Here is a 23,775-nt window from a genome sequence, read left to right as displayed (position 1 = left end):
CAGCTAGTCTTTCGCGGCGAGATTTGACACCAAACATGTTGCAGCCATCACCTGTTGCTTGGTCCAAACTGTCGGAGTCAGGTGTACTGGTCGAAGTGGGTGAAGATCGGTTGCTGTGATATGCGTCGACCCTATCCTCCAAATCGCAGGTTTCAATGCCGCCTTGAATTGCCATTGTGACTGGTGAGACCCCCCAGATCTGCTCACACAACTGAAGGTACAGTAGAACTACTCTACCGTGTCCACTGCCTGCCGGTATTTGTGGCGAATTGCCTTAAGTTTGGTTACAATAATTGTCTTGGTTATATTGTCCAATTTGTGCAGGTAGTCCTTACCCAGAGATTCCGACTGCTCTGCCGCGAGGTACTGTTCTTTATAGCGGTCGAGGATGTCGTTGTATTTGGTTTGGCATGACTCCCAGTCCACGTTCTCTACTGCTTTGCTGACTTTGTAGTCGTTGATAACTCGCAGAAGCAGCTTGACTTCATCGTCTGTCCAAACGAAGAAGTTTGGCCTGCTTTTTCCAGCAGAGGTTTTCTTTGTATCCCTTGCAGGCATTGTTGAAAACTTCCCTGCACTGTTGTTGTAGATACTCCAGTTCTTGACCAACTGAAATAGCACAAGGCTGCAGCGGAAACGGAAATAGAATGCCGCCTTCTCTTCAGTTGTTTTCTGTAGATGTGTCCTGTGTATGCCCAGTAGGAGGAGATTTGCTCAAATACCTGTTTTAATGTGGACAGAGGTATTTTCAAAAATGCCTGGTGTGGATACCTATCGTTTTTACGTGAAACTGGCGTTTTCAAAATTATCCGGTCTTGTGTGGACGTAGCCTAAGGTTCATGGTTTTTTACTGGCAGACACCAAACTCAGCACATACGTACAGATCAATACGTGCCTAATAGCACATTCAACGACGTGTTACTAAAACATAAAGTAGTCCCTTATTATACTGTAGGCTATACGGTACACTCCTCCCCTTTTATTTTAGTGTATCAACTTTTTTTTACTGGGGCACTATGCTAAACAAATAATGTTTACCCTTAATATACCCTTAACATACAAACGTCTACCATTTGTTTACTTAGTTACTTAATAATATCAAATTATAACAAGGTAAAGTAATAATAACAAATTACAACAAGCCTTTTTTTTCACTTTTGGTCTAAGACCCATTTATAACTCAAGTCTCTTGGGGGGGGAGGGTCTTCTCTGCCTCTCGGGGTAACGTCTGTCAATAAACTTGTTTAGTTTAATACAGATTTCCATATAAAAGTCATGAAAAGTTGACCTCTGAGCATTGGGAGTTAAGAAGATGTGCGCCTCCAACTTGCTAAGAGTTCTAGGCAGCAGATCGCCTCTGTATAATGAAGACTCCTCTGTGCAGCTGTCCTAGATATATACACATCTTTGTGCTATCACTTGTCTTCCTATCACGTTACAAAGCTCTCCATAGTACGTCTGCAGAAATTTGTGAGAGTCTTTGGTGACATAGTAAATTGCCTCAAACTCCTAATAAAATATAGCTGCTGTTGTGCCTTTGTTGTATTTGCAACAATACCTTCGGCCCAGGATAGATCTTCAGAGATGTTGACAGCCAGGAACTTGAAACTGCTCACCCTTTCCACTGCTGATCCCGCAGTGAGGGCTGACGTGTGTTCCTTTGACTTCCCCTTCCTGAAGTTCACCATCAATTCCTTGGTCTTACTGATGTTGAGTGCAAGGTTGTTGCAACACCGGTTAATCTATCTCAATTCTGTACGCCTCCTCATCACTACCTGAAATTCTGCAAACGATAGATATGCCATTGGCAAGTCATAGATGGTGTTTGAGCTGTGCCTAGCCATACAGTCATGAGCCTAGAGAGAGTAGAGCAGTGGGCTAAGCATACATCCTTGAGATGTGCTATGTTGATTGTCAGAGAGATGATGTTATTTCTGAGCTGCACTGACTGGTCTCCAAATAAGGAAGTCAAGGATCTAGTTGCAGAGGGAGGTACAGAGGTCCCGGATTTGGATCTTGTTGATTAGTACTGAGGGTATGATGTTGTTGAACAGTGATTTGTAATCTATAACCAGCATACTGAACTAGGTATTGCTTTTGTCCCAAGGTTGGCATCAGAATAGCTTTCATGAGGGGAAACCCTTACAAGGCTTCAGGCCTTTATGGTGTACCTAGTACAGCACTGAAAATCTGTGCCAACTAACTGGCTGGAGTGTTCAAGGACATCTTTAATCTCTCACTACTGCATTTGGAATTTCCCATCTACTTAGATGGGTGACAATCATACCAGTGCCAAAAAAGAACACAGTGAGCTGCCTCAATGACTCTTGCCCAGTGTACTCACATCTACTGTGATGAAGTGCTTTGGGAGGATAGTCATGGCCAGAATCAACTCCTGCCTAAGCAAGGACCTGGACTCGCTGCAATTTGTCTGTTGCCACAGTGGGTCTATGGTAGATAAAATTTCAGTGGCTCCTCTCGGTACTGTACTTACTCTGAAATTGTAACATTTTATTCCGCATTCTGTTATAATTTTATATTCTATATCTCAATGGCCTGTTGTCATGAATTGATCTTTATGAATGATTTGCAATACAAGTTTTTCACCATATTTCAGTACATGTGGCAATAACAAACCAATTTCCCAGATCACAAAGTCAGCAGTCTTTGTATTGCCTGAAAATTTACTCACCAATCCCACCACATTTCATCAAAAACATTTAGATAAATGGCAAACAACAGAGGGCCCAGTATAGAAACCTGCCAAACACAACTTATTCAGAACAGGACATACTACCACAACCCTCTGTCTTTTTGTAGTCATGCTAAGTTTGGATCTAGTCAGTCATCATAAATCCGATGCTTACTAATTATCTGGATGAGCCTGTCATGGACTCCCTTGTTGAATGCCTTACTAAATCCACATGTACAACATCCACAGCTCTACCTTCATCAATCACCTTTATCACCTTCTTGAGAAACCCAATCAGATTAATCAAATGTGACCTGCCCCCCCCCGCAAAACCAAGCTGACTGTTCCTAATTAGACCATGCTTCTCTAAGTGCTCATAAATCCTGCCCCTAAAGATCTTGTCCATTAATGTAGATGTAAGACTCATCAGTCTATAATTTGTTAGATTACACCTAATTTCCTTTTTGAGCAAAAGAACAACATTCCTTAACCACCAATCTTCTGGCACCATACTTGTACCTAATGAAAATACAACGATCTTGGTCAGAGCTCCAACAATCTCTTGCCTCTTAATAATGTGGGGACTTATCCATCTTAATGCTAGACAATTTTTGATAAGTTGCCTTGTAACAGGATTTGTCAGCAAAGGTAAAACACATGCATAAAAGGGACATCAATGGCATGGATTTGAAGTTGGCTAAGTAACAGTCTACAAAGCATAATGGTTATTAGTTGCTTCTTAGACTGGACGAAATTGAAAAGTGATTATCTTTGGGATTGATGCAGTGCCATTGCTTTTATATATACATTAGTGACCTATGCTCGGAGATGCAAGCCACAATTTTTAAATTTGTGGATGACTCAAAACTTGGCTGTATTGTGAACCATGAAAAGGATAAGGATAAATTGTTGGAACATGTAAGCAGGCTGTGAGAAAGGGCAGGTGAGGTTTAACAATGCTTTTAGTCCTCAGAAATGCCTGTAGTTACCTTCCTATTGATGAAGCTTAATGAGAAGAAGTTTTATATAGAGAATTGTGAGATGATTTTGCAAGGAAGAACAAAGGGAGACAATGTAGAATAAATGGTGTCAATCCAAAAGGGGTGTGGGGCAAGAGGGACCGGGGGTTGGGGATTTTGAAAGTAGCAACGTGGATAGAGAAAGTGGTTAATAAAGCATACCCATCTGTATTTTATTAATAGATGCTGGACTATGAAAGTAGGGAAGTCATGTTGAACTTTCATCAAATATTGAGCTGGTCTCAGCTGCATTATAATGTTAATTTCTGCTTGTCATATTACAAGAAGGACGTGAAGGTACTGGAGAGGGTACAAAAAGAACTTATGTGAATAGTTCCTAGGATGAAGGACTACGAGGATAGATTATGAAGGCTGTAACTACTTTCATGAGAGAAGTCCAAGGGGCCATTTGAGAGAAATACATAAAACGATGATGCCCTGTACAGAGTGGATTGTGGGAGACTGTTTCAGTCAGTGGAGGCAACAAAGGTGTAAAATAAAGAGAAAGAAGAAAAAGTCATGTGAGGAAAAGCTTTTTAATGTAATGTTGTTGAACCCTGGAATGCCCTGCCTTCAGGTGTGGTAGAAGCAGCTTCCTTTGTGGTCTTCAGGAGAGAATTGGGTTAAATATATGGTAAGAAAAAAATTGCAAGGATGTACCGAAGAGGCTAGGGTGTGGAACTCACATCAAAGTTGCTGGTGAACGCAGCAGGCCAGGCAGCATCTCTAGGAAGAGGTACAGTCGACGTTTCAGGCTGAGACCCTTCGTCGACTGTACCTTTTCCTAGAGATGCTGCCTGGCCTGCTGCGTTCACCAGCAACTTTGATTTTTTTTTGCTTGAATTTCCAGCATCTGCAGAATTCCTGTTGTTTAGGGTGTGGAACTAGTGAGTTGCTCTGGTACATAGTCATTACAGACTCTGTATGGAGACTGAATGGCCATCTCCAGCTTTAACCTTGCTATAATTCTGAGGCATAGAACGAATGATGGTCGTCTGTAATACATGATTGTTGACTTCACCTCAGCCACCACCATTGGTGGAATGAATTAAGGACTGACGAGTCAAAGTTCAAAGTACATTTATTATCAAAGTATGTATAAATTATAGAATTTTGAGATGCGTCTGCTTAAAGGCAGCCAAAAAGCAAGAAATTGTAAAGAACCTAATTTAAAAGAAAGACCAACATCCAAAATGCAGAGAGAGGGAAAAAAAAACACACACAAATTGTGCAAGCAATAAAAGCAAGCAACAGCATTCAGAATGAAAATAAGTCCATAGCCCCAAAGCACATAGCCTCAACCTCAGTTCATCACCCAGTGGAGCAAATCGTAGCGAAGCTCCCCGACACAAGGTCTGGAGCAACTGTAGCAGGGCATAGCCTCAACCTTAGCGCTGCGAAGAGCACAGTAAATGTCGTGGGGCAGCGAGTAAACCTGGCACGACCCCCCACCTCCAGTTCCGACACCTAGCCTTTTCAGTCCACCTAGCCCGGCATTTAAATATTTAAATTGTTCAAGCACCGGGTTGCACCTCCTGCACCCCCCCCCCGCACTAGGACCTGGGCCCCACCGCATCAATAAGTTCTGGAACTGGACCCTGCCACCTCGTTCTGGCCCATGTCCAACCTTTCCAAACATGGCCAGTGCTTAGATCAATCCAACCTCACGCTCGGTTTAGCTATATTAGTGAAATTAAATGAAAAAATATATATATCTTGCTTTTATTTTTAAGTTACCCAGATTTGTTCTAAATAATAAAACCTATTCTAATATACAGTATGTTTAGTTTTACTTTACAATCTATGCAAAGACCAAATAAAATGCAAAGATTGGCAGAAAAGTTCATTCAGTTTTGATTTTTCTGAAAACATTTGAATGTAAGCAGTTTATTGTAACTTTTATGGTAATTTTCCATCTCGATATATTGCTTTTGAATTTGCTGAAAATGCTGTGCACTGCAGGTTCTGTGCAGCAATGCCGTTAGCCCAAACTGAGAAACCCTCCTACACTGGTGAAGATATATTGATTATATTCTTTCATTATGTTGGTAGGTGAATCAGATTCCAGAGATCAATCGAAGATGGAAGTTAAGGTTTGGGATCCTGACAACCCATTGAGTGATCGACAAATAGATCAGTTCCTGGTAGTTGCACGGTGAGTTCAGGAAATAAAGTGTGTTGTATTTGTACTGTTCATTAATAAAGCACTTAAATATGCTCTTTGATTCAATACAAACACAAATGAATTAGACTAGAATGAATTTATACAACATGGATAAATGCAAAGGAGAGCACATTAGGAAAGTGGTTATATGGCTTCTGGAAATAACAATTAGACTGAAAGAGATCCAAAGCACTTGTACACATGAAGTTCAACGTGTACAGTCACTAAAGCATAACAATAGCAAGGCAGATAGTGATATTTTAGTAAGTCTGTCCCCAAGCAGAGAGAAATTATGATACACTTTGTTGCGGAACTTTGGTGATTTGTTTTTGTGGTATAATGACTCAGAGTAAACTGTTAACAAGGATTAGTTAGAAGAGAGGATCTACATTTTCCATTAGGTTTATCTTGCAATAAAGGATATTACATGTGATTTCATGAAATATACAGCACAACTACACTCCATTTGGCTCAATCAATTTGATAGTATTTGACTCTCCTCCCATGCTAGCCAATCAAAATCTATCAGTTTTGTTCTCTTGTGCTTATCATTTCATTCCATTAACTGCATTAGTTTTCTTATTTTGACTACATAATTTAATCAGAGTTGTCACTCAGTGGCTTGGCATTAAATTCCCTATTTTTTTAAGATAGAACATAGAATAGTACAGCACAATACAGGCCCTTCGGCCCACAATGTTGTGCCGACCCTCAAACCCTGCCTCCCATGTAAACTCCCCAACTTAAATTCCTCCATATACCTGCCTAGTAGTCTCTTAAATTTCACTAGTGTATCTGCCTCCACCACTGACTCAGGCGGTGCATTCCATGTACCAACAACCCTCTGAGTAAAAAACCTTCCTCTAATATCCCCCTTGAACTTCCCACCCCTTACCTTAAAGCAATGTCCTCTTGTATTGAGCAGTGGTGCTCTGGGGAAGAGGTGCTGGCTATCCACTCTATCTATTCCTCTTATTATCTTGTACACCTCTATTATGTCTCCTCTCATCCTCCTCCTCTCCAAAAAGTAAAGCCCTAGCTCCCTTAATCTCTGATCATAATTCATGTTCTCTAAACCAGGCAGCATCCTGGTAAATCTCCTCTGTACCCTTTCCAATGCTTCCACATCCTTCCTATATTGAGGCGACCAGAACTGGACATAGTACTCCAATTGTGGCCTGACCAGAGTTTTATAGAGCTGCATCATTACATTGCGACTCTTAAACTCTATCCCTCGACTTATGAAAGCTAACATCCCATAAGCTTTCTTAACTACCCTATCCACCTGTGAGGCAACTTTCAGGGATCTATGGACATGTACCCCCAGATCCCTCTGCTCCTCCACACTACCAAGTATCCTGCCATTTACTTTGTACTCTGCCTTGGAGATGGTCCTTCCAAAGTGTACCACCTCACACTTCTCAGGGTTGAACTCCATCTGCTACTTCTCAGCCCACTTCTGCATCCTATCAATGTCTCTCTGCAATCTTTGACAATCCTCTACACTATATCTACAACACCACCAACCTTTGTGTCGTCTGCAAACTTGCCAACGCACCCTTCTACTTCCACATTCAGGTCATTAATAAAATTCACGAAAAGTAGAGGTCCCAGAACAGATCCCTGTGGGACACCGCTAGTCGCAATCCTCCAATCTGAATGTACTCCCTCCACTGCCTTCTGCAGGCAAGCCAGTTCTGAATCCACCTGGCCAAACTCCCCTGGATCCCATGCCTTCTAACTTTCTGAATAAGCCTACCGCGTGGAACCTTGTCAAATGCCTTACTAAAATCCATATAGATCACATCCACTGCACTACCCTCATCTATATGCCTGGTCACCTCCTCAGAGAACTCTCTCAGGCTTGTTAGACACGATCTGCCCTTCACAAAGCCATGCTGACTGTCCCTGATCAGACCATGATTCTCTAAATGCCTATAGATCCTATCTCTAAGAATTCCTACCACAGACGTAAGACTCACTGGTCTACAGGGTTCTATTTTTTATAAATGACCTGGGTGAAGAAGTGGTAAGGTGAGTTAGTATGTTTGCTGATGACGCAAAGGTCATGGGGTGTTGTGGATAGTCTGGAGGGTTGTCAGAGGTTACAGCGGGACACCGATAGGATGCAGAACTGGGCTGAGAAGTGGCAGATGGAGTTCAACCCAGATAAGTGTGAAGCGATTCATTTTGGTAAGTCAAATTTGGTGGTACTCTTGCCATTGTAGAGGATCAGAGAGATCTTGGGGTCAGTGTCCTTAAGACACTCAAAGGTGCTACACTGGTTGACAGTATTGTTAAAAAGGCATATGGTGTGTTGGCATTCAACAACCATGGAATTGAGTTCAAGAGCCGTGAGATAATGTTACAGCTATATAAGACCTTGGTCGGGCACTACTTGCAGTACTGTGTTCAGTTTTGGTAACTCACTACAGGAAGGATGCAGAGAGGATATAGAGAGAGTGCAGAGGAGATTTACAAGGATGTTGCCTGGATTGGAGAGCGTGCCTTGTGAGAATAGGTTGAGTGAACTTGGCTTTTTCTCCTTGGAGCAAGGAAGGATGAGACCTGATAGAGGGTGTATAAGATGGTGAGAGGGATTGATCGTGTGGATAGCCAGAAGCTTTTTCTCAGGCTGATTTGGCTAACACGAGGGGATGTAGCTTTAAGGCGCTTGGAAGAAGGTGCAGGGGGGATGTCAGGAGTAAGTTTTTCACACAGAGAGTGGTGGGTGCATGGAATGCACTGCCAGCGATGGTGGTGGAGGCAGATACAATAGGCTCTTTTAAGAGACTCTTAGTTAGGTATATGGAGCTTAGGAAAATTTAGGGCTTAGTGGTAGGGTAATTCTAGGCATTTTCCAGAGTAGGCTACATGGTCAGTACAGAATTGTGGGCCAAAGGGCCTGTAATGTATTGTAGATTTCTATATTCTATGAACCTTCACCACCCCACTCTTATTGTCCCAATCCCAATATTTCTGTCTAATCTTTTGACAAGTTAGTGATGATGTTATTTGGCCAACTGATCTCTTATTTTCCATTTGGGACACCTGAGTCAGCTTTGCATGAGGGAGACCTCTTCAGATCTTCTTTTGGACCACGATCCCTACACTGAACATCAAGCCATTGTCTTCCTGACCGTATTCCCTCAGGAGATCTTCCCAACACAGCTTCCAGCCTCTGCTCTGTTGTATCTATTCCTATGATAAGACTTCCCTTACCAGCATTGCTGAGAGATGTTCCGTTCTTCTCAACCTGTGGCTTCTCTGTACCATTAACAGATTTCTGAGCCATGTCAGTTCCATTTCCTGCACCACTGCTGTTGCTGAATCTCAGCACAACCAGAGCAAGGACAAGGTTCCCTATGACCTCATTTTCCACCCATTAGACCTCACATTTAATGGATCATACTCTATAAATGTTCATTGAATTTCCACCACCACTTATGTCTTCCCCTTCACTTTTATCATTTGGACGGGACTGTTAACTGCACTATTCCCTGGTTCCTCCATCTATGTCAAATACATTCTTGCTGTGGCACTTTACCATGCAACTGCAAAGCTGCAATATCTTCCATTTTACACTTTCCCTCTTTACAAGAACCTAAACAGTCCATCCATGTGAAGGGGCAATTCACCCACCACTTTTTCTACTCAGATTTCATTCAGTGCTCTTGATCTGATCAGTCCCTGGGTGACCTCTTTGCAAAACACCTCTGCTTAGTCTGTATAGGTGTACCTGAGCTTGTAGTCATCTGTTATTTTAATTCTTCATCCTATTCTCATGTTGACCTTTCTGCAGTTTTCCATTGAAGCTTGATATGAGGAGAAGCACCTCATCTTTAGTTCAACTCAAATTCCCCGAAACTTTAATGAATCAGGGTTGAAGGGAGAAGAAGCCTCAATATAAAAAGCAGCCAATATATTTACAGCATCTTCTACTGAGACTTGAAGGTGCTAATTAACTATGACTTTGGTATAAGATGGAAATATAAGAAGCGTTTTTACTCATGTTACAACAGATAGTTTGTGGTGTCTTTCTGTAGCCATAGCCTTCCAATAATCAGGGTGGTATTGGAAGTAAGGCGTAATGTAACAGGAAATAAATTGCATGAATGAACCAAATGTGTTGCTCCTTCTTCTGTCCAATTATGCTGGATTAAAATGAGTACACGTTCACATGGTCCTTATGCAATAAAATGGTCGTGTGATGGTGGATGTGATTGAAGCCACTTTCAATTCATGCCCATCTGTTCACTCTGCTGCCTGGAGTATTTTTCTGACCTGATTACACTCTGGCTTAACTGCTCTGAGAAATTATTTGTGTCATTTTCTAAGTTGATTTGATGTCATCATTGCCATCCTTGGTGTTTGCTTGGAAAAACGTGAAAGGTCACCTCTAGTTGGTGTTTGAAATAATGGGTGATTTATTAAAACTGGTGAGCACAAAGTGACCAGTTCAGCTGATCAGCCTGAGAACAAATTTGGTACAGCTTTTACATTCTCAGTTGATGAGACTACACAGAAATTGATTAACATTAAATTTAGGTTTTGATATTAGAATTTTAGGTACAGAAAGTCTTATTTAAGTAACAGACTAGGTCTCGATCACAGAATAAAATGATTATCCATTGTTCTAACAGTAAATCCAGTTTTCTGTTACAACAATGGGTGTACGCTATAACATAGTTAATGAAGTTCCTGAAACTTGGCGTCACCACTGCTGTATTCCATATCTCTATGTTTAGGTTTTGTTTGTGTTTCCCTGTTACCACATTAGCACAATCCCCATCTTTATTTGCTAGTTACTAGCTTTCACCATTCTTTCCTTATAACACCCAGGATATCCTTCAAAGTTCAAAGTAAATTTATTATCAAAGTGGGAGTGCCCAATGATGGATTCCACCCAATGTTCATAGAATTAATGCTTCAACATTCCAGCAACATTCTAGCACCAGGTTCAGTCCTAAACCCATTTCCTCACTCTCTCCCCATGCCAAGTCTGGCCCTATCAGCTCACTCTTCCCATATCATGGTACAGATTTTATCCTGGCCTTGACTCAATAAGTCAGATGCTGTTACCTACCATTCTTTGAGTGCGCTTACTATCCACAATGTTACTCACTATTTTCTTGCAGTCTTCTTTGGAGAAAAATCAGGGCAGAGACTGAACAAGTCATCAAAAGAAAAAAGAATTCTGGAGATGTTTGAAAGGAAGGGAGGCAGAGTGGAAAAATGCTCAAAACCTACACTTTGTGAGCAAGCGGTGTATGCAAGAGAAAGGAATAAAAGCCACAGAAACATGTACTGAATCAAGACTTCTTTACAAGTGATTTTTTTGATCACTGCAAAGATTTCTTTGTGAAACTCAGGAATAAATTAACTTGTGTAATTAAATAAGCTTTTGGTAGAGAAGGAGCAAAATGTGGATGCTTGATGTAACTAATACTGCCCTCTACAGTTGGCTAGTATCACAGGTGTCATACTTCAGACATTGTTCTGAATCTTGGCAGATGGAAGATTAACAAATACACCATCAGACATCTAAATCTTGTCCGCAAAATCATATACCAATTTAAAACATGTTAACAAATTGTAACAATAACATTCCTAATTAACTGAGTAAGTGTTTATAGAGAAATAAAACTTCTTCAGAATCCATAATATTTTTAAGAACCTAAAAAGAATTTTTTGAATAAGCTACTTCTGTGATGCCAAAATAGGGCATGATATTGAGCATGGAAAAAAACAAGTTACTTAGCTGCATCAAAAAAGTTAAAATAAAGCAGGCAGTTTATGTAAAATATCCATGTAGCAATGGACCTTGCAGAACGGTAGAGGACACTCTGAATGATAAAGTTCTTAACCTATACGCAAATGTCATTGCAATGCACAAGAAACAGAAGGCAAGTCAGTGACAAATGGCAATATATTCCCTGCATAAACAATTAATTCAGTTAAAGGTTGTATATACTTTTGACCTTGCTCTTGGCTGGCTGATTTATTTAAACCTTGCTGTGCAAGCAGAGTGCGATGTACATTTCTTATAGTGTTTCCTTCTCTTACTTAACTAACCAGCAAAAGCATACAACATGAATTTAAATATGGGTAGTTTAAAAATAGTTCTCTTATTAATTCATACTTGATGGAAAATTGAATATGTCCTGAAATTCAATTTCAAAACATGCAGTAGATGCACCTTACATTGGTCCTATTAAAGATTTATTCTGCATCATGTGACACTCACATTATAAAAAAAAGTGTATTTGATTTATAATGAACAGTGAGAAATTATTAAAAAACACTTATATTTTACCGTAACTTAGTTTATAGTTTTGATGCTTCGCACCAGTGGGAAATCAACCAAAGCTACAAACTTGAACAACTGCTTGTCTTCTCTGGTCCCTTTGTAGCAGAGCTAACCCAGGTATACTGGCTATAAGTTTACATGTTTTATGCATTTATAGTTATTTGTTGCAAGAACCGCCAAAACATGTACTCCTGATGTAGCCAGAGGGGAAAGTAGTTAAAATGACAGTGATTTTGAGAGGTAGTATTGACTTTCACCAAGTCTATTGCACTGAAAGACTTTATCCAGCAGGCTGTAAATTTCCACCGTTTTTGATATGTGACTCTGAGCTTTCTGAGATGGTGGTCAAATGTAATCTGGGGATGGAACTGGACTCTCTGACGGTGGTGTCTGAAAAGAGGATGCTGTCCAAGTTGCATGCCATCTTGGACAATGTCTCCCATCCACTACATAATGTACTGGTCGGGCACAGGAGTACATTCAGCCAGAGACTCATTCCACCGAGATGCAACACTGAGCATCATAGGAAGTCATTCCTGCCTGTGGCCATCAAACTTTATAACTCCTCCCTTGGAGGGTCAGACACCCTGAGACAATAGGCTGGTCCTGGACTTATTTCCATCTGGCATAATTTAAATATTATTTAATTATTTATGGTTTTATATTGTTCTATTTATACTCTATTCTTGGTTGGTGCAACTGTAACGAAACCCAATTTCCCTTGGGATCAATAAAGTATGACAATGACTATGACTAAGAAAATCATCTTCTGTCCAGGATACCAACATCCAGCAACTTGATTGCAAGCCACTAACTTCAAGCCCCCTTACTTGCCCTGCTGTCCTCCCACCACCCCCTCCTTCAGATAATCCATTCCACCTCTTTAATCCCTGCAAATTCACAATAGAAGTGTATTAATAGTCAAGTGACTTAACTGTGCTACTCAGCTTCTCATTGCAGATCTGGTATGTCTGCACAACTGGGGGCACCAAATGTGCATAACCTACCATGATGATTTAAGAATTTAGTGTATCGCATTTTAACTCTGTCTCCTTTCTGAACAATTTTTAAAAAGGGATTGATTAAGTGCAATGAAAAATTATTTGTTGCCTGCAGTTGAATGTCAAAGTGTGCTATAGAGTACAAATACAGGGAGTATGTTGGACTTCTACAAGCACTCTTAAAGGCCACAGCTGACATATTGCATTCAGTTTTGGTCACCACAATTTAGGAAGGGTGTGGAAGTGCAGGAGAGCATACAGCGAGGATTCACTAGAATAGTCCCCAGGATGAGGGATTTCAGCAATAAAGTTAAGTTAGAGAAGTCAGTGTCCTTTGGCCTGAAGCACTGAGGAATGACAGGTGGTTTAATGGAACTGTATAAGTGGTTTAGGTAGGGTAAAAAGAGGAAAGATATTTCCCTTACCAGTATATTACTCTAAGAACCAGAACACAAATTCAGAATTTTGGGTGATTGATTCAAGAAGATGTAGAGAAAATCAGGGTCTGCAATTCACTGACCATTAGGGTAGCAGAAATAGAATCAATTAATGCCACAAAAAGACATTGGATAAAGACCCGAGAATAGTTTCTAGATCTGCAGGATAAAAGCTATGGAATAAGATCTTCAGATAGACTCAAACAACAGGAATTCTGCAGATGCTGGAAATTCAAGCAACATACATCAAAGTTGCTGGTGAACGCAGCAGGCCAGGCAGCATCTAGGAAGAGGCGCAGTCGACGTTTCAGGCCAAGACCCTTCGTCAGGACTAACTGAAGGAAGAGTGAGTAAGGGATTTGAAAGCTGGAGGGGGAGGGGGAGATGCAAAATGATAGGAGAAGACAGGAGGGGGAGGGATAGAGCCGAGAGCTGGACAGGTGATAGGCAGAAGGGGATCCGAGAGGATCATGGGACAGGAGGTCCGGGAAGAAAGACAAGGGGGGGGGGTGACCCAGAGGATGGGCAAGAGGTATATTCAGAGGGACAGAGGGAGAAAAAGGAGAGTGAGAGAAAGAATGTGTGCATAAAAATGAGTAACAGGTGGGGTACGAGGGGGAGGTGGGGCCTTAGCGGAAGTTAGAGAAGTCGATGTTCATGCCATCAGGTTGGAGGCTACCCAGACGGAATATAAGGTGTTGTTCCTCTAACCTGAGTGTGGCTTCATCTTTACAGTAGAGGAGGCCATGGATAGACATGTCAGAATGGGAATGGGATGTGGAATTAAAATGTGTGGCCACTGGGAGATCCTGCTTTCTCTGGCGGACAGAGCGTAGATGTTCAGCAAAGCGGTCTCCCAGTCTGCGTCGGGTCTCACCAATATATAAAAGGCCACATCGGGAGCACCGGACGCAGTATATCACCCCAGTCGACTCACAGGTGAAGTGATGCCTCACCTGGAAGGACTGTTTGGGGCCCTGAATGGTGGTAAGGGAGAAAGTGTAAGGGCATGTGTAGCACTTGTTCCGCTTACACGGATAAGTGCCAGGAGGGAGATCAGTGGGGAGGGATGGGGGGGACGAATGGACAAGGGAGTTGTGTAGGGAGCGATCCCTGCGGAATGCGGGGGGGGGGAGGGAAAGATGTGCTTAGTGGTGGGATCCCGTTGGAGGTGGCGGAAGTTACGGAGAATAATATGTTGGACCCGGAGGCTGGTGGGGTGGTAGGTGAGGACCAGGGGAACCCTATTCCTAGTGGGGTGGTGGGAGGATGGAGTGAAGCAGATGTACGTGAAATGGGGGAGATGCGTTTAAGAGCAGAGTTGATAGTGGAGGAAGGGAAGCCCCTTTCTTTAAAAAATGAAGACATCTCCCTTGTCCTAGAATGAAAAGCCTCATCCTGAGAGCAGATGCGGCGGAGACGGAGGAATTGCGAGAAGGGGATGGCGTTTTTGCAAGAGACAGGGTGAGAAGAGGAATAGTCCAGATAGCTGTGAGAGTCAGTGGGCTTCCCAATTTATGTTATCAATTTATGCTCCCACGTTGCTACCGCATAGGGTCAAATTTCACCCTCCCCCAATTATATACTTTTTCATACAATCTGCTCCTATTCCTGTCAAAGGCTATAGTAAACATCAGGATGTTGTGGTCACTGTCTCCAAGATGCTTATTCTCTGAGAGATCTGTCACCTGACCGGGTTTGTTGCCTAGCAACAGATCCAGTACGACCTTTCCTCGTCACTTGTCTATATATTTTGCCAGGAGTCTTTCCTGGGCACGCCTAACAAATTTCACTCCATCTTCACCTTTTACACTAAGTAAGTGCCGATCAATATTGGGGAAGTTGAAATCACCCAAGACATCTGCCCTTTTAGTTTTTTTTTAACCTGTCTGATTAAAAACTAGAGGATATAGCCAGTCCATCATGGGTAAATCCCTCCCCACCTTTGAGCACATCCACAGGAGTAGGAAAGCAGCATCCATCATCAAGGACCCCCACCATCAAGGCCATGCACTCTTCTCGCTGCTGCCATCAGGAAGGAGGTACAAGAGATTTGAGACTCACACCACCAGATTCAGGAACTGTTAAAACCCCTCATCCATCAGACTCTCGAACCACAGAGGATAACTTCACTCGCCCCAATGCCTATGGACTTCCCACAATCTGTGGACTCATTTTCAAGGACTCTTTATCTCATGTTCTTAATATTTATTGCTTATTTATTTTATTTTTTCTTTTTGTATATGCTCTTTGGCTTTCGCACATTGGTTGTTTTTTCCATCTTGTCTGTGGTTTTTCATTGATCCTGTTGTGTCTCTTTGTATTTACTGTGAATGACTGCAAGAAAAAGAATCTTAAATTAGTGACTATGAACTTCGAACTTGTCCAAATCTGCCCCCTGAACTGCTCCTCAATACTGTGTGTGTTGTTTACCTCTCCACATTATAGCTCAAAGTACATATACCATATGTTGCCATATACAATCCTGAGATTCATTTTCTTGCAGGCAAACTCAGTAATCCAAGAAATATAATAGAATCAATGAAGGCCGCCCCCAACACAATGGACAAACAACCAATGTGCAAAAAACAACAAGCTGGGCAAATACAAAGGAGAAAAGTAATAATACAAGTGCACATTCCTTTATCTGAAATCCAAAAATTCCGAAAACCGAAGTTTATTTCACCAACAGCTGACGCCACTCAGGTGTGACGTGGCAGCACTAGCAGAGGCTGCCAGACGTCAGTTGTGGCTTGGCGCTCGTACTGGTTACACGTGCATTTGCTGTTCGCTGATATTTTGTGTTCACTGTTGACTTCGTGTTTAATTTCACTGTGAAAATGTCAAAAAAAGCTGTAGATACCCCTATGGGTAACAATGAGAAAAAGAGAAGGAATCTTCTCTATCAATAATGCAGAAAGTGGAGTTATTGCAGAAGCTTGATCATGGTGTGTCTGTGCGGCATCTTACTGAAGAAAATAGTGTCGGAACTACCACTGTATATGATTTAAATAAACAGAAAGACAAGTTACTGAAGTTTTATAGTGACAGTGACGTTCTACATTTATTCCAGTAAGTCATTTACCATGTGTTTGATTGGGTTCGTTTGATGTTGTATATTTTTATGTTTTATTGAATGTTTTTGTTGGAAATAAAATTTCTTCTTGTCATTATTCCCTAAACAATACAGTATAACAATTATTTACATAGCATTTACATTGTATTAGGTATTATAAGTAATCTAGAGATGATTTAAAGTATACGGGAGGATGTGCATAGGTTTGGTGCGCTGCTGGGTCCTAAAGTCCACCACAGTGAAACAGGTTAAATAAGGGACTTGGGCATAAGTGTTTTTTGGTATTGGTGGGGTAGGAGGGGGTCTGAAATCCGAAAAATTCTGACTGCTGAAATGCAACTGGCTTAAGAAGTTCAATAAGGGATTGTGGACCTGTAATACTAATAAATAAATAAGCAATAAATATCAAGAACATGAGATGAAGGGTCCTTGAAAGTAAGTCCATAGCTTGTGGGAACAGTTCAATGATGGGGTGAATGAAGTTGAATAAAATTATCCCCACTGGTTCAAGAGCCTGATGCTTGAAGAGTAATAACTGTTCCTGAACCTGATGGTGTGGGTCTTGAGGCTGCTGTACTTTCTTCTTGATGGCACAACGAGAGGAGAGCATGGCCTGGGTGGTGGGGATCCTTGATGATAGATGCTGCTTTGCTGCGACAGCACTCCATCTAGAAGTGCCCAGTGATTTACTGGGCTATATTCACTACGTTTTGTAGCATATTCTATTCAAAAGCCTTGCTGTTTCCATACCAGGCCGTGATGCAACCAGTCATAATACTCTCCACTACACTTTGATAGAAGTTTGTCAAAGATTAGAATGTCATGCTGAATCTTCACAAACTTCTCAGGTAGTAGAGGCACTACCATGCTTTCCTCATTATCGCACTTGTGTTCTGGGCCCAGTTAGGCCCTCTGAAATGATAACAGAGGAATTTAAAGTTGCTGACCTTCTCCACCTCTGATCCCCCAGTGGACCTCCGATTTCCTCCTCCTGAAGTCAATAATCAGCTTTTTGGTCTTGCTGACATTGAGTGAGAGGTTGTTATTGTGGCACCACTCAGCCAAATTTTCAATCTCCCTCCGTTATGCTGGTTTGTCACCACCTTTGATTTGGCCAATGGCAGTGGTGTAATCAGCAGACTTGGACATGGCGTTGGAGCAATGCTTAGCCTCACAGTCATGAGTATAAAGCAACTAGAACAGGGGTTTAAGCACGCAGCCTTGTGGTGCGGCTATGCTGGTGGAGATTCTGGAAATCTTGTTGCCAATTCAAACTGGCTGGGGTCTGCAAGTGCAGAAATGGAGGATCCTATTGCACAAGGAGCCATCCAAGCAAAAAAAAATCTTTTTGTGAAGGCATTTCTATGTTTGAGAAGATTTAAATCTTAAATATCAATCGATTGACCCATCTTATTTTTCAATTCAGCACCATAAACATTGGTAGTGGACATTATTGTTTTTGTGTTCAGTTTACAGCTGCAATTTGTAAGACATTTAGCTAGAAGAGTAAGAATATAGAACTTTTTCTGTATTTTCAGATAGAAGTAAATTTAGTCTGTCGTCATAATGGACCATGGAACTGGAGTGCATAAATTCCTGCACCTTCAAAAATGATTTTAGTCTGTCACCACTGAGCTGCAGAGAACCTGGAACATGAGAACTGTACAAAGGAGGCCTGAAAAATATTCATTATGCTGCCCTGATAATATCGGCAAGAATGATTAAATAATATGGAGACATTTAAGGGGAAGGTGACCAAATTCATGAGAGAGAAGGGAATAGGTGTTTAGGCTGACAGGTTTTAAATAAGGAAAGACAGGAAGAGACTCAGATTGGTTGGGCTGAATGGCATGTTTTCTATGCGTAAACTGAATGCTTTTAAGTGCCACGCCTCAGATACAAAATGAAATCTCTTTCCAATGTACCTATTATTAAATTTTAGTACTTATGTGGCATATGAATAATGAAGCTCTTTGACTATTTCCCTTGTCTCTTTCCCACGACAGTGCTGTGGGTACATTTGCTAGAGCTCTGGATTGTAGCAGTTCTGTCAGACAGCCAAGTTTACATATGAGTGCAGCAGCTGCTTCAAGGGACATTACTCTGGTAAGTTCAACTTTGTTTTTCCTTTGCTAGCCAGAGTTTTATAGACAACAGGAAAATTAGCTTGGCCCTGATGCTGTCATTCTGCATGCATGTGTGCCTACATACCTGACCTTTGGTATTACATGTTGCCATGAGAAATCAAGTATTTTAATGTCAAAATGAGTTTGCAGTTGTCAGAGCAGATGGCAAAAGTAAGATATCTAGATACTAATGATTGACAAATGTCTCCTGCCAATTGATGAACGCTTTTAAAATCCCTTTATGTTGGTTGAACTCCTTCTGGAATAGTGGCATTTTGTTTTTCATTATGTTATTGCAGATACACATTGGGAATAAATTGCCTGGTATCAGAAGCACTTTTATTATCACTCATATAACGTGACCTTTGTTGTTTTGCAGCAGCAGTACAGTGCACAAGCATAATATTACTATAAAATACAAAATCAATAAATGGGTAAAAATATGGAATGATGTGATGTTCATGGACTGTTCAGAAATCTGATGACGGAGGGTTAAAAACTGTTCCTGATACATTGAGTGTGGGTCTTCAGGCTCCTGTACCCCTCCCCGGTGGTAGCAACAAGAAGAGGGCATGTCCTGGTTGATGTGGGTCCTTGAGGGTGGATGCCGCCTTCTTGAGGCAGCACCTCTTGAAGTTGTGTTTGATGCTCCTGCAATGGAGTTGGCTGAATCTACAACTCTCTGCAGGGTCTTGCATTTTTATGTATTGTAATGCCCACAACAGGCTGTGATGCAACCGGTCAGAGTGCTCTCCACCACACACCTATAGAAGTGGTGACAGACTAAATCTCCTTAAACTCCTAATGAAGTAGGGCCTCTGGTGTGTCTTCATGATTGCATCAATGTGTTGTGTGGATGTTTAGGACTCATAGGTATGTGGTCTGCCTTTAGTTTATTATGATCTGTCTAGATCCTGACTCTAAACATGTTGAACTATCGGTCAGCCATAGAGTATAATCACATAATTAATTCAACTACTACCATGTAAATAGCATGTGTAATCATCATGTTGTTCTTCTCAGCAGTAGTTCTACTGTGCACACAGTGCAATCACAGCAGATGCAATTACATTTAACCATCAACGTGCAATTAGGCAAACACTGGCAGCAAACCGAGCATCAATATAGTAGGATTAGTGAATTAAAAACTGAATTTAACAGAATCCAAAGGGTAAAGGAGGAGAAGGAGATGAATATATTTATGTAAGGAATAAAAAGACTGAGTATACACTAGAAACTACCGTTGGAGGAATGTGAAGTTGAGGATTACTCTTGTGCTACAGAGGTAAGTAGAAGAAGTGAGGTGGACATTGAAAGCAGTGATGTCAGATCAATTATAACCTAGCATTCAAGAGGCTGGGATTTGCTGGAGACCCCAGGGTTTATAATCCTGTGGGTTGAGCTCTGTAGAAAGCATAATGTAATAAATAGAGCAGGAGTTCCCAGCCTTTTTAAATCCATGGACCCCAACCATTAACCGCGGGTTCTGTGGACCCCAAGTTGGGAGCCGTTGATGAAGCAGTCAAGGTTTCAATATTTAATGATGAATAGAGAGCTAAGTTTTGATCCTTGAGGAATTCTCAGAAATCTCAAACTTTGTCACTTTCAGCTCCTAAAATGTAATTAAGTTTAGAACCAAACAAGGGCAGTCCCAGTGGAAGCGGCTTTAGAGAAAGTTTGGGTCACTGACAATGTTTAAATGTGAAAAAGGACATGGTGTGAAGCATTGCAAGAAGTTGTAGACTTTTTCTGGATGGAATCATGTCAAGATGGTGTCAGGAAGGTGCTTGCATAATGAAACATTTATGTGGCAGGGCTAGGTGGCAGAACAAAGAGGTAAGAGAGAGGGGGTTGAGCCTAATGTGACTTGACAGAGACAGGTCCAAAGTGCAAGATGAAATGTGATTCGGATGTCATAAGCACAGCAAATGCCGAGCCTGTCTGTAAAAAGATTAAATGGAGAAGATTAATTAGACAGAAGGTGAAGAGGTGAAGGGCTAAAGGAATGGCAGTTAGTTCATGTGACTCAAAAGTAAGATAAATCATGCCTAGGAATTACAGATCAGTTGGTTAAAATGGATATTAGAAAACGTATCACTGAATATTTGCTGATGGAGAAATTGAAAAGTATTGAGAAACCAGAAATATAAATCTTACATTTTCAAATGAGTTGAACGAGCAAAATTAAAACAGAAAATGCTGGAAATACTTTTCAATTTTCTGGATCTGCTCAGGTCACAGAACGTATTATCAGAATTTTGATGAAAAGCCATTGACTGGAAGCATTAGCTTATTTTCTCTGATTTTACATGTTATCTGATGTGAGTATTTTCAGCATTTCTGTTCTGTTTTCAGATGTTCAGCATCTTTGGATTTTAAAAAAATTGTGAGTGAAATCTTGCTTGAAGATGATGAGAGGCATTGATCGTGTGGATAGTCAGAGGCTTTTTCCTAAGGCTGAAATGGCTAGCACGAGAGGGCACAGTTTTAAGGTGCTTGGAAGTAGGTACAGAGGAGATGTCAGGGGTAAGATTTTTACGCAGAGAGTGGTGAGTGCGTAGAATGGGCTTTCAGCGACAGTGGTGGAGGCGGAAACGATAGGGTCTTTTAAGAGACTTCTGGATAAGTACATGGAGCTCAGAAAAATAGAGCGCCATGGGTAACTCTAGGTAGTTCTAAGGTAAGGATATGTTCGGCACAGCTTTGTGGGCTGAAGGGCCTGTATTGTGCTGTAGGTTTTCTATGTTTTTATGACTGAATTGAATTTGGAAATATTGGGAAAATTTAAAGTTTTGTTTTAAAAACCTTTAATGCTCTGTAGATTGTTTTGAGCATTTCTCAGGATCAAATAACTCATAACCTGGGAGAAGCTGTGCAAAAACCAAAAGATTAGAGCAAATGAAAAGACTTTATAACCATATAACAAGTACAGCACGGAAACAGGCCATCTCGGCCCTTCTAGTCCATGCCAAACTCTTAGTCTCATCTAGTCCCACCGACCTGCACTCAGCCCATAACCCTCCATTCCTTTCCTGTCCATATAGCTGTCCAATTTAGGGCCTCCCTGAAGAAATCTTAGTGAGTTCGTTGCTGAACATGCAGATCAGAATATCAAAAATTATTGAGTCAGAATGATAGACTGCTATGGAGAAACTTGTGCCAATCTGAATGTTTGTTTCTAGTTGCTAAAACATAGGTGAGTGGGGACATTCAAATGCTGGTGTAGAGAAAAAAAATCAAGAGATGTACCTCTTAGTTTTTCAGATCAATAGCAAGTAGCTTTCATTCAGATTAGAATAACAGTACAGATCCTCCCCAGCTAACAAGAACTTGACTTGTGTATAGACTATGCATGTAAACAAGTTTTTAGGCGATAAGTAGAATGGTGGTTGTGGGTTTGCTGTTTGGTGACAAGCATTTCTTTGGAGCCAGTCCTATTTGAATTCATCACACAAACCACGAAGCAGAGCATTTCTCAAGTGTATGTCTATAAATGTACAGTTAATGGTAGACCTAGCTGGCCCTTACACAAGTTCCAAATACCTTTTGTTCATTTGGCCTCTCAGAAATATGATCAATTTGACTATAACATTTCCCCAGATGGGACTTCAGATTCAATAACAAATTCTGATGGTGCAGTAACTACTGAACAATAAGTAAAACAACCAGTGTTGCTCAAGATAAAATATATTTCTTCGTAGATTTGTTTTTTTAATATTTTCTGGAGTGATTATGATATCATTTGTGTGTTGTTTGTGAGATCTTTGGTTTGCATGCTTAAAAGGAAGCTATTTAACTTCGATGTACAAATCTGAAACACTTTTTGTTCCTCTGCTGAGTGTTCATATGCTCGTTAAATGGTATTTTAAAGTGAAGTCCGAACAGGAGGGCTGCAAAAATTTAAAAAGTAAATGAGAGGTGTGCTGAGCATAATTCTCTAATCTTAGAATGTCATGATATTGCAGATGTTTAAACTGGAGTATTTAGTAATTAGCCCTTTTTACTTAGCCCTATACTTGCCTTCATAGGCCACGACATAAACTATTGTTGCGCTGTTATATTATTTTATATTTTTAAAAAATACTTGGTCAGATCGCATTTGGAATACGTTGTAAAGTTCTTGTTGCCATGGTAGGAAGGATGTGATTGTGCTGGAGAGAGTGCAGAGGAGGATCACCGGGATGTTATTTAGATGTAAATTAAGGGGGAGAGATGGAGGTTAAAGAGATTTAATATTGGTATATAAAATTATAAAAGACTGATATAGGATAGACAGAATATTTTTCCCATGGTAGAGAAACAAGAGAGTACAAACTTAAAGTGAGCCAATAGGATTAGGACAGCATGTATATAGAAACATAGAAAACCTACAGCACAATACAGGCCCTTCGGCCCTCAAAGTTGTGCCAAATGTGTCCTTACCTTAGAAATTACTAGTCTTACCTATAGCCCTCTATTTTTCTAAGCTCCATGTACCTATCCAAAAGTCTCTTAAAAGACCCTATCCTATCCGCCTCCACCGCCGTTGCCCATTCCACGCACTCACCACACTCTGAGTAAAAAAAAACTTACCCCTGACATCTCCTCTGTACCTACTCCCCAGCACCTTCAACCTGTGTCCTCTTACGGCAATCATTTCAGCCCTGGGAAAAAGCCTCTGACTATCCACACAATTAGTGCCCCTCACCATCTTATACACCTCTGTCATGTCCCCTCTTATCCTTCGTCACTCCAAGGAGAAAAGGCTGAGTTCACTCAACCTATTCTCGTAAGGCATGCTCCCCAATCCAGGCAACATCCTTGTAAATCTCCTCTGCACCCTTTCTATGGCTTCCACATCCTTCCTGTAGTGAGGCGACCAGAACTGAGCACAGTACTCCAAGTGGGATCTGATAGAGCGTCCTATATAGCTGCAACATTACTTCTCGGCTCCTAAATTCAATTCCACAA

General features: G+C 41.1%; 1 protein-coding gene across 5 annotated transcripts in view; it reads left to right on the top strand.

Moving 5' to 3' along the window:
• Nucleotides 1–23,775, top strand: part of LOC134350477 (metastasis-associated protein MTA3-like) — a 216,570-nt gene that overhangs the window by 105,847 nt on the left and 86,948 nt on the right. For all 5 annotated transcript variants that reach the window (XM_063055687.1, XM_063055686.1, XM_063055690.1 and 2 more), the window contains exons 7-8: nucleotides 5,764–5,866; nucleotides 18,706–18,805. In XM_063055687.1, coding sequence (XP_062911757.1) covers nucleotides 5,764–5,866; nucleotides 18,706–18,805 — 203 coding nt within the window. The remainder of the gene's footprint in view (nucleotides 1–5,763; nucleotides 5,867–18,705; nucleotides 18,806–23,775) is intronic.

Source organism: Mobula hypostoma, chromosome 8 (genome assembly GCF_963921235.1).
Source record: "Mobula hypostoma chromosome 8, sMobHyp1.1, whole genome shotgun sequence".
In the NCBI taxonomy this organism is placed as follows: domain Eukaryota; kingdom Metazoa; phylum Chordata; class Chondrichthyes; order Myliobatiformes; family Myliobatidae; genus Mobula; species Mobula hypostoma.
This window is presented reverse-complemented; position numbering and strand designations above follow the sequence as displayed.